Source organism: Suricata suricatta, chromosome 8, assembly GCF_006229205.1.
Source record: "Suricata suricatta isolate VVHF042 chromosome 8, meerkat_22Aug2017_6uvM2_HiC, whole genome shotgun sequence".
In the NCBI taxonomy this organism is placed as follows: Eukaryota; Metazoa; Chordata; class Mammalia; order Carnivora; family Herpestidae; genus Suricata; species Suricata suricatta.
In genome coordinates, this window is record NC_043707.1 from 53,493,255 (window position 1) to 53,510,018 (window position 16,764).

The 16,764-nt window shown below is 37.4% G+C and overlaps 1 protein-coding gene across 1 annotated transcript in view; it reads left to right on the forward strand.

Annotated features, from left to right (window-relative positions):
• VAV3 (vav guanine nucleotide exchange factor 3) overlaps positions 1-16,764 on the forward strand; it is a 350,308-nt gene that overhangs the window by 318,066 nt on the left and 15,478 nt on the right. The window contains exons 23-25 of the mRNA XM_029947164.1: positions 3,142-3,258; positions 3,807-3,894; positions 9,874-10,003. Of these exons, the coding sequence (XP_029803024.1) occupies positions 3,142-3,258; positions 3,807-3,894; positions 9,874-10,003 (335 nt within the window). The remainder of the gene's footprint in view (positions 1-3,141; positions 3,259-3,806; positions 3,895-9,873; positions 10,004-16,764) is intronic.

A 16,764-nucleotide genomic window follows, 5' to 3' on the forward strand; every position in this document is an offset into this window, starting at 1 on the left:
GAGCAACCAGACAAAGAAAAGCTTTGAACTAGAAAACAAATAGATTAAATAGGAAAAAGAAACCAGGAAAATACAGACATTAGGATGAGCAGAGGAAAGATTTGTTTTTAAAACCTTTAATTTATATTCTCAGAATTAAGAGATGACACCATATCCATGGGGTGAGCTGCATGTGTTATAAAGGGAACAATCAGAAAACAAGAAAGAACTCTTCTAAATTGAATATTGAGTAGAGGAGTTGGAAAATAACATTGAACTAATATCCCAGGAAATCAAAGAATTAGATAATATGGGAGAAAAGAGAGAAATTAGACAATTGATCCAGCAAGTTCAGCATTTAGAGAGAACTCCAGAAAGGGAAAACTGAGAGCAGCAATTATCAAAGGAATAAAACAAAACTTTTCTAGAACTGAAGGATATATGGCTGCAAGTCAAGATGTTACTGAGAGTCAAGGATAATATTGAACTAAAATGTATGGGACATAACTGCAAGGCACATTATCATGAAATTTTGCAATATAGAGAAAACAGTCTGAAAATTTTCAAAGAGAGAGATAGGACACATAGAATAGCAATGAATTCCAAGTTAGAAGACAAAAGGACATTGCCTCAAAATCTGGAGAGCAAAGCAATTTCTCACCTAGAATTCTATGCCCAGGCAAATTATGAATTAAATATTACGTAAAATAAAAATATTTTTCTAGATATGAGGCTTTCTCAGTATCACAAGCCATGTTATCCATTTATAGGAAGCTGAAGGATGAGCCAGTAAACCACGAAAGAGGGGGATACGGAATCCAGGAAATGGGAACAAAGGGATGTCCCCGTCCTATAATGATTCAGCAGGTTTAGAGAACCAGTAATATGGATCAGAACAAGAAGCTGGAGGGCTCAGAAGAAATGAGTGTCTCCATAGGAAACACTGGCCAGGTTCAGTAGATGGTGTTGAGAAGTGCATCATTGAGGCGTTTATCATTCTCTTGGGGAATTTGGAAAGAATTTGTAAGACAAAGCTTGAGCCAACAAAAATCTGAATTACTTTTTGGATGTCAGGTGTTCTTTGGATATTCAAACGTGACAAAACTGGGCCAGACAATGGCTTGGCTTTGTAGAGGTTACAAAAGGAAGAGTGAGGAACAGCACTGTGAAGGAATGAGCCTGAACGGAGGAGAAATGAGTTTCCTTCCTGACACCTAAAAATGATCATTTCAGAAATTGTAGTTTGATGATATTACTTAGAAATATGCAAGCACAAACAAAAAAGAGATAAAATGCCTTTAAAATGGGACTTGGGATAGAGAGCTGATAAGATGGAGTAATGCTGCTTTTTCGTCATTATTATAATACAGATTGCCCTTTAAAAACTGTTTCTGTGTTACTTTAAAATGCCTATGCTATATACTGTTTGTGATAAAGTGCCATGAGAGAAATTAGGATAGTGTAATAAGAATAATGGAGTGGGATATGCAAGATGCAGGACAACATTCTTCAGATGGGATGGTCAGAAAAGACCTCACTCTGAGCTTATATAAGAAGGAATGTGTATGGAGTGGGTGAGTATTTTCCAGGCAAGAATACAGTCTGTGAGAAGATTCTTAAGATCAAGAAGAGGTTGGGGTGCCTGGGTGGCTCAGTCAGTTAAGCATCCGGCTTCAACTCAGGTCATGATCTCATAGTTCATGGGTTCGAGCCCTGCATTGGGCTCTGTGCTGATGGCTAGCTCAAAGCCTGGAGACTGCTTCAGATTCTGTGTCTCCCTCTCTCTCTGACCCTCCCCTGCTCGCTCTGTCTCTCTCTGTCTCCCAAAAATAAATAAAAAACATAAAAATTTTTTTTTTTTAAATCAAAAAGAGTTTGGCGAATCCCTGGGCCTGAAAGAAGGCTGGAGACTAATGAAGGAGGGGGTTGTGAGACATAGATTGAACAGACCGTACTAGGTACTCGTAGTCCATGGGTTATCTGTCATAGCTGCTTTTAACCCAAGGTACCATCTGCATAAAATCCCTCAGCTCTCATTCTGTACTTAGTGGAAATCTCACATACCCTCCATCCACAAACTTTTGTATTTTAAATAAACATTTAGTGTAACTGAAGGGCAGGTATTAATACCAAGTTACCCGAGTCTATCTGTGAATGGATTTTCTGCAGTATTAATTCGTGAAGTTTTGAAAGAGAGCCAATGGAAACATAAAATTTTCCCTTTGAATTTTATTGCCCAGAATCACTGCTATATTGTGCAAATATATAAAACATATATTTGATATAAAAGGGTCATTAAAGAGTATTTCAACATTGAATTTGAGCCTTTTACTCTGTTATTGTTATGGAATGTGGGTCCATTTATGGCAAATATGGTTTAGGAAGAATTGAATTCTGGTATTGAAAATACCTTTTAAAATGAAGTGATCTCATGGTTTTGAGATCAAGCCCCATGGAGCTCTCCATGCTGGGCGTGGAGCCCGCTTAAGGTTCTCTCTCTGCTCCTCCCCTCCTCATGTGCCTGCGCACGCACTCCTGTTCTCTCAAAAAAAATTTTTTTTAATTTTATTTCTTACAACTAAGTTCTTAAGGAAATTGGTTACCAAAACTGTGGACCATAAGCATTAATCTTATATCCCTCAAAATAATTGTTTAAAAATAATTTAAACTGTTACTGGAATTTTCTTAAAATGATGCTTAAAGTAGTATACATTTCATTTCATAGTGTGCATAGAAGAGGTGAAATTTTCCAGGGGCCTGGGTGTGCACGTGTGTAAGTGTGTAAACGTGTGTGCATGTGTGTGTGTCCTATACATGATAGTCCCTCCCTATAAGTCTTTTTCCTTCTTGTTCTTAAGCCGTTTATAAATCACTAATGAAATACCTACTCCTTTCTTGTCCTATTTATTTATTTGATAAATATTTACTTGGTGCTTACCATGTGTTAGGCACTGTTCACTTCACTGTTAGCTTTGAAGAACATTTGTTTTTCTTTTATTAAAGGGCTTTTTCTGCATTATTTTTTGAAGCAATATAATTAGTATAGAAGTAAAGTTAAAAACAACTCTGCCACTAAATTAAAATCCTGACAGATACTTATTTTTAGCTTCTGTTTTGTTCCAGGTACATTACCCAAATTTTCTGTGTCATTGTTTCTTTCAGGTATGCTGGAGCAATGGAAAGATTACAGGCAGAGACTGAACTTATTAATAGGGTAAATAGTACTTACCTTGTGAGGCACAGGACCAAAGAGTCAGGAGAATATGCAATTAGCATTAAGTAAGTAGGACAAGTCCTTTTACAGAAATAGATTTCCTGTTTTCATAATCGCATAGACCATCTGACATGTGTAACACTAAAGTTAAAAACCAAGGTTCTAATTGCAGCAGAAATAATGCATCCATCCAGACAGTTCATTAATACTTGAAAATATCTGTTAGAAAAACAGTATTGTGTTAATAGGCTGCTAATTGGCATATTAGGTTTTTTTCATAACGTTGTATTTTGGTGATTTGATATGTGTGTTTCTTGTATTCTAAAAATTATATATTACTAGATTTTGTTTTTCTATATTCTTGAACTCAGTAAATTGGGCATAATGGTTGGTCAAATCTGAACCCCCTCTTCTCACTTCAAATATTGGTTGTATCTTCAACCGATCTGGTAAATATATTTTGTTAATTAGCTGTCACCAGTGTATTGGCATAGGTATATATTTTGTCTTCAGAATTAATTCCTATAATTTTATTGGGGCATGCCCTCTGGTAATTATTGATTTCTACTGATTAAAAACACATTTATATTCATACGTTATTCATTGCCCACAGGTACAATAATGAAGCAAAGCACATCAAGATTTTAACAAGAGATGGCTTTTTTCACATTGCAGAAAATAGAAAATTTAAAAGTTTAATGGTAAGCATTGATTAGTTCTTTTCAATCAGTGATCCTTATTTTGTTCTTATTAGAAAGGTCAGTTTAATTCTATCATTTCTTAGAAATCTTGTGCACTGAAGAGTTGTTTAAAGAGAATCCTACTGTAATTTTGCAACAGAATTCTGATAATTCTAAAAATTCCAACTAAATTTTATATTGCCCTACTCATATTTTTCACTGTAAATTAAATTTGCAAGTTTTAGATAATATTTCAGAGTCCACACTGTTTATGATTCTTAGAACATCAGACAAGTTCAATCAACTTTTAGTTATTTGTGTTTTGCCTTGGGTTTGGCTAACAGCACATCTTCACATATGAAACTTTTCTCCTCTTGCTTCCTCTGCCTCTGTCTCTTCATTCAGGCAGAGGAAGATAGTTTTAATAATATCCAAAAAATTGTAATTTGGTAAAATACCTCTCACAGGTTCATTTCATGCAAAACACAATATAATGTCAAATGGAAAAGCTTTTGGTATTTTCTGCCATTTTAAATCATCTGTGCTATAATTTTGCTTCATTACCTTGGACAATTAAATATTAACAGGGTAACATTTTTATCAAACAACAGTTGGTATATCATAGTCATTACATATTGAAGTTGAAATAGTATATTACCAAGTTGCTTCAAATGAGCAAAGATTATTTTAGTCTTACAAATTAAAAAAGTACAACTTAATGATTTTATTAGTGCATAGTATTGTGTATGTCATAAAAACTGTGTGTATTAGCATTACATAGGCATTGCTGACAGTAAAGAAAAAGTTCAGAGTTCCATAAAAGTGGTCTCAAGTCTGTTTCTCAGGTTTGAGAGTTTCTTGAGATAATGAAGAATTTGGACACAAGATACAAGATGCATTTGTGAGCGCACGTATAAGTACTTGGAGTAACTTTGGGAAGGACCACTCATTGATTGAACCATCAATCAAATGATACATTCTGCATCCTCCGGAAAGCATCTCAAAGCACTTTGCAGAGGTTAAACATTACAGTTAAAAACTGAATGTAAGAGAGCCTTACAAAATAGGCCAGCTTGAAAGCCTTATCTAAAAATTTAGAATTGCTTCCAGAGAGGGATTAGTGTTTTAAAGAAACGGAAGCGTCTTGAGTTGAAAGAAAAGTCAGAAAACCTTTCTGGACATAAATATCACATTTCCAATTCATAAGTTAAGGATGGGCAGCAAGATCATGTCCTGGAAAATGTGAGCCCTGTCAAATTAGTAGCCAAGATCCAGGCATCTTCCCTGCTGGAAGTGACACGTTCTGTTGGAACAGGCAGGCTGTGCACAGAGAGAACTGGACCTGAGGAGGTTTTTCCTAAAATGAAAACCTAGGAGGGAGGTGGCAAGTAGGTGCACAAATAATGAATGGCAGCCCCAGCCGAGACATGATGAAAGCATGCACAGGGGTTCTCTACATCGCCGTGAGACATACCGGCTTGAGCCTTCACCTGCAGAACTTCCGTGGATGATAATGAGGCTGCTCCATGGAATTATAGTTAATGTGAGACCTAAAAAAAAAAAAAATGCTGTAGGGCCAAAGATGACTGCCAGATTTGCCGACTTTGAAAGTAACAAAAGGAACTCCCATCGGAGGAGAAAAGCAAAGAGGATGAAAGGAAGTCACTGGAAAGGGCCAATCAATTCAGCTTTGTGTCCCTGGGTTCAGCTCAAGAAAGTTCATCAGCAGCTAAGGTTCGAAGTGAAAAGCCAGTAAATACTTCCTGACCTGGATTAGCGGACATAGGTCCTGGCGTTCCTATCTAGGTACAAAGCTGCGATCCTAGGATAAGCCGCAGAGCCCCAGAATTCAAATAATGTGCACGAGAGAGTAGTGAAAGTTTCTGCAGGGATGTTCTGGAAAGGGGATTAAAAGTCCTGTCACAGAGCTCAAGCAAGCCCTGCCTTCCTTGGTAGGTGTCAAATATCAGACAGGCCACTGCTAGAGACACGTGCATGTTTGTTCCCTTCCTATCCACAGGAGAGCACCTTATGTGAGAAAGCACATGGCACGGAGGTTAAAGGAAGGGAACTCAATCAATAGCATAACTCCAACAAAACTAAAAACTATTAGTAAAAGGAAATAATTGTAAAAAGAGAGATAAGGGGCTGAAAACTCTGTCTTGGGCAAATACCTTTGTCAGGTTTAGCAAAAAACTGTGAAAACTGCTCAACAGTGGAACTAGTCTGGAGCCGCCCTCCCCCCCACCAACCCCATCTTTGTTCTGTTCATTTCCTGAACAAATGTATATGGAGCCCTTACCTTGTTAAGTCATTACGTTTTTGCAGAATTAAAAATGACTCCATTGTTCTAAAACAGCTTTCAAAATCGCAAATCCATCTTTATCAAGAACCTCCCAATAGTTGCTGTCCTTTAAACCTAAACTCAGAAATGCCACTTGGATACTTGATCAGCAGAAATGGCTTCTCTTCTAGTAAGCAGCCCCTTTAGAAGGAGAGAGAATGAATGGGCACCTTTGATTTCACTGTGGCAGTGTAGAGGCTTCTCTGAATCAGGGCCATACATCTTCAGGCAGTTATCTTTTATCGTGTTGGTGCCAGTCACAGAATACAGTTTCCATTAAAAGTACATAATGGTCTGTGTGTTTGAGTTTCTTGAAAACAATTTCGTATCCTCCCATTATGGGTGGTAAAGTTTTATTCTTCTACCTATGAAACTTATTAGGGCTTGGAATTAAATTTTAATTTGGAAAGGATGTGAAATGCAAGCAAACTTCAGAATTTGTTTTAAATTTACCAATTTCTCAAAGAGAAGATTGACCTTAGGTAGTTGTGACCTAAGCTTTTCCCCTTGGGTTTCAATAGCTTGGCTCATCAAAATCTTTGTTTTTCTTAGTTATTAAATTCAAATTCTAAATGAATTTCTATATCCAGATTACAAGGCATTAATTTTGTTCTAATTTTCATGTATGCCAGACAATCCATGTCCAAATGCTGTTTATAAATCATCTCCATTGCCTGTTTCCTTGGTAATTGGAATAACGGACTCTTGCTCATTATTTTTCAGAGAGGCTTGAATTGTTGACACTGCTGTGTCAGTGTGAGATAAGGAAAGCTTAGCGATTTCTTTTGTTTAGAGTCTTCTTATTTACTTGTAGTACCTGAAGGTCAATGACTGCTAAAGCAGGGGTGGATTAGACTAAAATACAGAAAGCATAAAGACATAAATTGGAAAAGGCCCATGTGCCACAGTTTAATTCTACCCAGTTAGAAACATGAAGATTTACCCTCACAAGACTGTAAAAATGGAACTAAAATCTCTTCCATGCTTAGTGAAGTGATAAAAGAATATCCGTAGCTTACCAAGCCGCATGACCCCGAGGCCGTGGAAAAGTCATTTTTGTCTCCCGTAAAATTTGGAGATGGTTAGGTATGAAATGATCTCCAAGTCCTTTGCAGTATGATAATTCCATGGTTTCTAGCCACCTTCAGCTTTAATTCATCCTAATCCATAATATAATGCATAAAACTACATTGAGGTTCATCTTACTGGCCTTAGAGTTATTTTTATGTTTATTTTCATATTTTTATTAAAGAAAAAAACACTTTTTACTCAGTTTAAATAATAAGACTAAGAGAATAGTGCTATGATATCATTTGCAACACAATATATATGTACAGTTCTTGCAGAGACCTTACAAAATTTTATTTTTTAACAACATTAAAGAATGTCATATACTGGTTATTGAAGCTATGTTGAGGATATAAATGTCTATCTGGTGTTTTGATTATTTTTCCTTTATTTTTAAGTTGGTCAGATTCCTGATTCCTTTGCTTCATCAAGGACCCCATAATCTGGGCTCAAAAAAGAAAGAAGAAATATTCGATAATAGATCTATAGATATCCATATACCCATAAATAGTGATAACGTGGATAAAACCTTAGCATCTTAGATCTAAGAAGACAAAGTTCTTGGTACCTCATGGACACGTGGCAAATGCTCCTTCCCTTTCGCCTCCATTTTTGTGTGTTAACATTTGCCAGGCACTACTTGCTAATAGTATGATGTAGTTAAGGGCACAAGCTTTGGAGACAGACATCAGCTATGCAACCTTGCATAAGTTGGTTAACTTCCCTGAGATTTGAGTCTCAATGAGGACTAAGCCTTTCTCTTGTTAACTGTGTGGAGATTGTGAGAAGGTTGGCACACGGGCTCGTAGGAGCTGTTACGATTATTCACATGTACCAGCCACTTTTTACAGTATTGACTATGGTCGGTCTGTGAAATGGTTTATTATCCCCATTTCACAGATGTGGGAGTTGAAGAATCTCCATTTGCTTTATCCAATGCTTCAACCAAACTGTGCTGCTTTTGGTTTATGAATGTGACCTTTACTCAGTCACCTTTATGTCTGTTTGCAACTTGACCACTCTACTTAAAATAATCTTTCCCTCCTTCCTGGCTTCTGAAATTTCGCCTGTTCTTCGGTTTAAGCCAGGCTACCTCTATTATCAACTGTTCCTCATCCTCTACTGAGCTGACAGAAGGAAATTCTCTCTCTTGCCTTTGGGTGCCCATAACCTCTAAATTTCCTTCAAGAGCGAACCATCCTAGAAGGCAATAGCTTTATCTTCATAATCTTTGTGACCCCTGGCACTCCCCACACAATGCATTCCACAACTTAACAGAGTTTAGTCATACACAATGTAAATCATAAATAATATAAATTATTGATGATTCTTTTTTGTTTCTTTTGAGTGATTTTTGGCTCAGTTGATTTGTTTTGGGAACTTTGAATACAGCCACTGAATGGAGTTGTGAGTTGATGACAGTGTGGTTTTTATTTTCTTTTATTATACTTATTTATTTTTTGAGAGACAGAATGAGACAGTGTGAATGGGGAGGGCAGAGAGAGATGGAGACACAGAATCTGAAGCAGGATTCAGGCTCTAAGCAAGCGTTCAGCCCAGAGCCTGATGCAGGGCTCAAACATGAGCCGTGAAATCATGACCTAAGCTAAAGTTGGACACTTAACCAACTGAGCCACCCAGGCGCCCTGACTGTGTGATTTTTTAGAAAGAATGAGTTACTTTTACACTATTAGTGTTAAACAGTAATAGTACTGAATAATAAAGTTAGAAGTGACTTTGCTTTTCATTTCAGGTATTTCTAAGAAACATGATACCTATAGTATTATCTAGGAATAATACTCATTTTTTCATTATGAATTAATTATTATTCATTTTCTGCTTAAAGTAGAGGGATTCAGATTTGTACGGAATCTATGAAACTGACATCTCAAGAGAAACTTCCTATAATTTTAGTATGGGAGATGGTGGGTGGTTATTATATTAGGTTTGGGTGTATTTAAGGCAAATTAGGTATAAGGGAAAATGTGAAGTACTACATCATTGACCTCTGTAAGTACAAACGATATGCAGAGCTGTGGAAGGCATTAATACTTCATTGTAAGCCAGAAATAATGTCAAGTAGCATTCATGGCTTATCAACTTGGGTTTACCATGGAAAAGAACATTTAGAAACAAGTTCGTTTTCCTGCTACATTGAAAGAAAATGCAGGAAGCTAGAAATTATTATATATTCAGCAAACAGCTGTTCCCTTTATTTTCGTTTAGAAAAACAAGTATTACAAAAATAAGAACAATAATTACTGTTCTGAAATTGAAGGTTCATATGATTTCTTTTCCTTTACCACATCTGACTGAAGACTAACAGGATATTCTCTATCCATGAATAACAATAGGAAGTAATGCATATTATCTGTGGCCTGGGTAACAAGGACAATTACTAGTTAGGTACCATGTACATCCAGAAAGCAGGGAGAGATTATCATTTATTTACCCTCTATATACTTACAGGAATTTTGGCATTAAATCAATCATCCTTATGTTGTATATAATTATGTATTCATGTTCATGTGTTTGAAATCAAAACTGTCCTTATCAAAAAAAAAATCTTTAATTCTTTTATCCTAAAGGAACTTGTGGAGTACTACAAGCATCATTCTCTTAAAGAAGGTTTCAGAACCTTGGATACAACCCTGCAGTTTCCATACAAGGAGCCTGAGCATTCGGCTGGCCAGCGGGGTAATAGAGCGGGCCACAGCTGTGAGTACTGCCATTAAGAGTACAGTTTGCTGTCACTTACGGGTTGGAGGCACAGTAACATTAAGCATCTTCATTCCAAATTTTGAAATATAGCCAGTTAATATGCTGATCTCTTTAGCCAGGGCTTTTTTTTCTGGAGCTAAGCAAAATCAGATGGACCAATAGGTGTATGTATGTGTCCTAGACATAGTTCTTTGTGCCAAATTACGAGTCATGTTTATGTTTAGAAATCCATGTGAAGTGTAAAGGGTGTGTTAATATGTAAGTTTTGTACTTTTCGGTGATATTTATATTAGCCCAACTCTAACTCCTACATGGTTCTGGTCATAATGCTGTTTGAGTTCACAGTATTTAAGCCAGGCTGGTCTGTAGCACCCCCTTTTCACTTGGTGTCCCAAATCTGTTTCAGTGGTTACTTTCAGAATTTTGAAATGGCGGCAGCATATTTCCTCTGACGCCAGTGTTTACAAGGATAAGGCGGCCAGCTCCTTGCAGCATGAACGCTGTGCCGTGGCTCCTCACAGAAGATGAGCGTACCAAGCAAAAGCGTGTGACAGTTTGAGCATGAGTCCAAGTCAAGACTGGTTTCTCATCCTCATTTAATGTCACACAATCTTCCTGGAGGTAGATACAGCATGTAAAGAGAACATTGTGATGAAAAACTCCATGAAGAAAGTGTGATTTCCTTCCCTTATATTTATTTTATTTTTCTCTAAGTAAAATTCTTTTGGAGGAGAAATGGATACAGTTTTAGTACCCTTAGGATCTGTAGCCTAAGCAAAACAGGAATAGCTAGAGATATTTGAAAAAAGAATTTACATCGTTTACTGTAACTTTAAGTTTTTTTTTTCTACCTGAAAGCAGAAACTGAAAGGGAGACAGGGCTCCAACAACATCAGGAAAATCTCATGCACTTGTATATAAGTAAATATAGAAGTAATTTGTCACATCAACTGACAGATGTTTTTTATTTGAATAACTGAGTAGTTGTTCTCTTCACAAGGATCAGTAATAAATGATCCGAGCTTGTGTAATGAAAATAGAGCTGTTTATCTTGAATCTTTAAACACCTATTAAAAGTTACCCATCTGTTTTTAGCCCAGTCTTTTCCTACAAATTTCTTAAGACTATCAAAGTTAATGACATTCTTCCCTACATGAAAAGTACAATTTCCTACTAGTCCTTTACTTTGCCTTGCTAGCAGCAGGAGACAATAAATGTTGCCAAGGAGGTCAATTATACTAAAAATCCTGTTTGAGTTCACTTAGTTCTAGAAAGCCAAGGTGGGAGAGGCTGGCAGTCGGGAGAACAGATGTCCTGTCTTAGTGGAAGGTCATTAGCTCGCGCGTGTTGCCTGCGTGGTTCCTCCCAGCACTTCCTCTGTGTTCGGCACGTGTAGGTGTTCAGAGGATGTTGTCCAGTGATGAGCGGACTTGCCTAATCTAAAATTTGTCTCTAGTATTCAACAACGTATTTAATGCTCAGACTTATTTAGCCACTAAAAATGCAGTTACAGGCCTTTTGCATTTTTTTTTCTTTTAAACAAAAAAGCATAGGCAGCAGAATGATTTTGAACACCAGTGAGAGCTGCAGGACATTTTTCAACAAATAGAGCGGTGTGTTCAAATACTCCAAGCCCAAATTTTTTAAGAGACTGGCAGTTCATGTGCAGACCTGTGCAAGAAGGTCAACAAGTTAGAAGCAGATCTTCGTTTGAGATTAATCTTTGTCAGGGTTTGTTTTTGCTTATCAGTTATCCATTTCTTCATTCCCTCAACAGATAGATAGGCATTACATACCTAACCCAGACAAAGCACCGCTCTAGGGACTGAGATACAGCGGTTGAGAAGACAAGTCTCTGCCTTTAAGGAGCATATATTTTAATGGGGACACTCAGCCAAGTGTGGCTTGGGAGTTTGCTGCTGTTATATAGGATGGTCAGGAAAAGCTCATTCACAGAGTGACCAGAAAGAAGTGGAGTGAGTCAGTATGTCAGTCAGAAATAAGTGCACAGTGGTCTGTACTCCAAGATTATTCGGTCAGTACCACACAGCAAAGTTATAATCTTAGGGCAACTTTATGATACTCTCCTCATGTTTTATTTACTTTATACTTACTTTTTTATAAAACAGGATGCATACTAAGATGCTTCTCAGAGTTAAATGAGGAATTCTAAAGTGTTTAGCATAGTGCTGGGACATGGTAAAAACTCAATAAATATCCATATAACTGATTATACTATTTGTACCAACACTGCCATCACTGCTAGTAACTCCTAACACAGCATTTTCCTACATTTCTGAATTGAATTACTAATTGTAATTCATAGAAATTCACATCTTTGCTTTTATGATTTTTAAATACACCATGCTTATTTTATGCCAGATCCTGATTAAGAGCTAACCCTTCATTAAAACACTGCTATTTTTCTGCATGTCCTACTTCTCAGAAGTAGTAAGGAAGAACACTAATGATTGTGCAGGATGTCTTTATAGTCCTCACCTCTGTTCATAGCTTTGGCTACCCTGCTACATATTATCTAAAAACACTTTTTAACAAGAAGTATTGCCTTTGGATAGTAGATTGGACAGCACACTGACCTCTCCATTACTTCTGAAAGGTTTTGGAGGAAGCAGAGCAGGCACGTTAATGCCTAGGTCCACCCTGTGTTCTGGGGTAGTGATTGAGATTAGCGTTCCAACTCCTGCAGCCTTTTTTTTTCCCCTTGCCTGAAATAGTATAGTCACCTTGGAAAAGAAAGTTCCAGGGCATTGTAGAAGAGGCTGCTTGCTTCTGTACTAGGCCAGGTTAGAATATTCTTGGGTAAATTACCAATTGTTTTTCAAGTTTATAAAACATGATAATATGATGGCGGAACCACCTCAAGCAAATGCAGAATAACATACAAAAAGATACTGGTCAGAATTAAACAGGAGTCCAGATTGGGCAAGAAGAGTATAACATTTCTAGGTTAGGATCCCATTGTAGGCTTTTAACTTCTTGACCTACAAATAAAGGCTCTGAGACTTTATTTTGCCTTTGGAATGACTTATGAGCGGGCCAGGAGAGAAGAAAATGACAGACAGGAAGAAAGCACAGAGAGCTGAGGCAGAGCAGTGAGCTGGCACGCTTCCGTGGGAATGACAGGGACTCCGTGGAAGATGTTCTGCCCTGTCCTGTGGATCTGAGTAAGAGTCCTGTTACTTACCCAAAACGGTCACAGCAGAGCTGCCTTAGACTGCGTCATGTGTATCTGTAGGGCTTATGCATTTGAAGGGCACTGAACTGACTTTTGCCTTTCTTGCTCTGCAGTGAGCACTTAATTATTTTCAGGTCTGCCACTGAGTAGCTGTCTGACCTTAAGCAAGTCACTTAGCCTGTCTGGGATTCAGCTTTCTCATCTGATGAATGACGAATGAGATTAGATATTTTATTATGTTCTTTAAAAAATAGTATCCTAGGTTTCTTTTTCTGTATGCATGAGGGAAGGAAGGTAGGTAGAATGTTAACAGACCATTCATTACACTAGGAAAAGTTGCATGGTTAGTTATTTCATGACCCACAGGAGATGTTAAACATTTTCCCAAGGTCTTATTTAGGGAGAATTAGTTGGACCATAGAGAAGAGTTGGCTAATTTAAAAAACAAATTGGTTATTCTTATATTCATATAATTTCAAAATATCTTCTCAGAAGAACTTATTAATAACAAAAGGAAAAATAGAAACATCTTAAGAGATCAGTGTTAACATCTACTTGATTTAGGAAGAGTAGATCACCTATACTTGTGGGTGGGTATTCCTCCCACCACAAGCCGTAAGTTGAACCTAATTGTGAGGAAGCATCAGACAAACCCAATTTGAAAGACAGTTTACAAAATAATTTACCTATATGCCTCAAAAATGTCAATGTCATACAAGACGAAGACAGAGGCGTTGTTTCAGATTAAATAAGGAGACTGCAGAGACATGTACATGCAGCATGTACTGAACTGAATCCTGGGCCTGAAAAATAATTTTGATTTACTTATTTATTTTTGCTATAAGGACATGTATGAGGCAGTTAACAAATTTTGAAGTGTCTAGATTAATAGTATTTTTTGATGAAAGTTGTGCTATGATTATATAAGAGAAGAAAATGTCCTTGTAGAAAATACACACTGAAGTATTTAGAAGTAAAGGGCATTATGTCTGCAATGTATTCTACGATGGTTCGGGAAGAATAACAGATTGGTAAAACAATCATGGTAAAATGTTAGCATTTGAGAAGTGTGAGTGAAAAGTATATGGGAATTCTTTCTACTATTCTTGCTACTTTAGGGATGAATAATTTCAGAATTAAAATTTTTAAATGGAGAGTTAATCCTATTAGCTGTAACAGGATTGAGAGAAAATGTCAGCATCCTGAATTTTCCCCCCTCTGTAGGTGCAAGGGGAGCTTGGTGCATGGATTTGGGGATGTGTAGAATACTAAGTAGGTCATATTTGAAACCATTCATTTCTTACATATTACCTTACTGTTTTTGCTTATTAATTTATCCTTTTATTGAATAAATGTTTACCATGTGCCAGGCCCTGGGTCACACACTGGAATTACAACAGTAAATAAGATGGACAATTTGGTGGACAAGGACAAGCATGAGACAACTTCACAAATCATCACAAATTTTGACAAGTCTTGTGAAGCGGAAGCACAGTTGAAAGTGTATGATAAGAGGGCCTACTTAGCTTGTAGTGTCCAGGAAGGACACTTAGAAGAAGTGACATCTAGGTGAAACACATGGTAAAGGTAGTGCGGAGTAGGGAAACTCCACAGTAGAGAGCTAGCTCATGTGAAAGCCCTTAAGCAGGAAATAATGTAGTATGTTTAAGGAATTGGAAGGCCAACATGTTTGGAGCATAGGAGGTGCGTTCTGATATATGAAATGGGAATGTATTGAGCTTTAAAAATGATATGACTGGTTTACCTGGTCTTGAAAGGCTATCTAGGGGCACCTGGGTGGCTCAGTTGGTTGAGCGTCCTACTTCAGCTCAGGTCATGATCTCACAGTTCGTGGGTTCGAGCCCTGCATTGGGCTCTGTGCTGACAGTTAGCTCAGAGCCTGGGGCCTGTCTTCTGATTCTGTGTCTCCCTCTCTTTCTGACCCTCCCCTGCTCACGCGGTCTCTCTCTCTCTCAAAAATAAATAAAACATTAAAAAAAAATAATAAAAGACTATCTACTCCACAGGAGTGGCTTGGAAGGGGTCATGGACAGAGCAGAGGTGAGTTAGGAAGTTATTGCAGATGTCCAAGAGAGGAATGATGCTCGTTTGGACAAGAGTTCAAGGTGGAGCAAGACCATGGTAGATGTGGGTATCTTCTGGAGGTCACATTGAATGGATAGGGAATAGTAGTAATAGCATGATACACAAGTACTTTTGCCTTGGACGTCGGGCAAATGGTGAAACCATCGACTGACCAGGAAGCAGAAGAGATATAATAGGTATAGAGAAGAAGGTAATACATTCAGTTTTGCATGAAGTGTTAGTTACCTGTGCCTACTCAATGGTTCAGTAGGCAGTTGGCACCAGAAAGAGTGGTCTGGGTTGAAGATAGAGTTTTATGGATCATTAACACCTTATCTCATAGTTTACGTAGAATATAGTATTATTTTTATATAGCTTAAATGATTTCTTCTGGTGTCATGTTCCATCAAGACTTAGGAACCAGACTTCTTGGCTCCTCATTCTCAAATTGCAACTTTGCACAGTGCTTTTCATGAAACATGTGTTCAGGAAGGACTAAATAAATGAAGTCAGAAAATAAGATCTATGGGACACATAGCAAGTATTAAAGTGCTATGTATAGTTGATATTTGGAAAAGCATGGGAAAATGGGTCAGTTTGAAAATAAAATATACATCAGTATGTTTCTTTTGGGAACAAATACTATAGCAGTCCTTCAGAAGTCAACAAAACCTTTGGTCACTGGGACCCTACAAATGACCTTTCAGGTCATGAAGAGCCAGAGCCTGGGTGCCTTTGCCCTGGTGTGGTCTCTTTCTTTCCACATGTGCATCCCCATTATTCTACCAGCCATCTGACAAGGAGCATGACCTTCATTTTACCCAGTGTGTTAGAAACTGGGACAATTTGCATCACTCATATTTATTTAACTCAGCATAGCATATATAGCTTTTGTATTTCTGATAATTCATGAAACATCCTGACAATGCCTTAGCCACCATTTATTAATTGAATCACTGTATAATAGGGGATAGTATTTATTATCTCCTACATACAAACTCTTCAAACATCCACTTAATTTAGTTTTTACCTTCTTGTGCTTGTAATTCAACATACCCATTTTTACCTACCCTTATTTTCTGATCTCCTTATCTTATGCTCAGTCTTTTGTTCCCTCTTTCCTTAATCACTTGGTATTTGGGTTTGATTCAATTTAAACTCTGATAACTTAAATGTTTGTTTTAATCTCATGTAGGAGTTTTCTTGGGCTGCCATTGAAATGACCATTAAACTGGGTGGTTTAGAAAAACAGAAGTTCACTCTGTCACAGTCCTGGAGACCAGGAATTTTAAACCAAAGTGTTGGCAGGATTGGTTTCTACTAAAGGCTCTGAGGCAGAGTTCATTTCATGTCTTTTTTTTTTTTATAGTTTCTGGGTGGCCACTGGCAATCTCTGGCATCCCGTGGTTTATAGAGACGTGATTCCAATCTCTGCCTTCTCTTCATGTCATTCCTTTCTTGTATCTTAGACACTTGT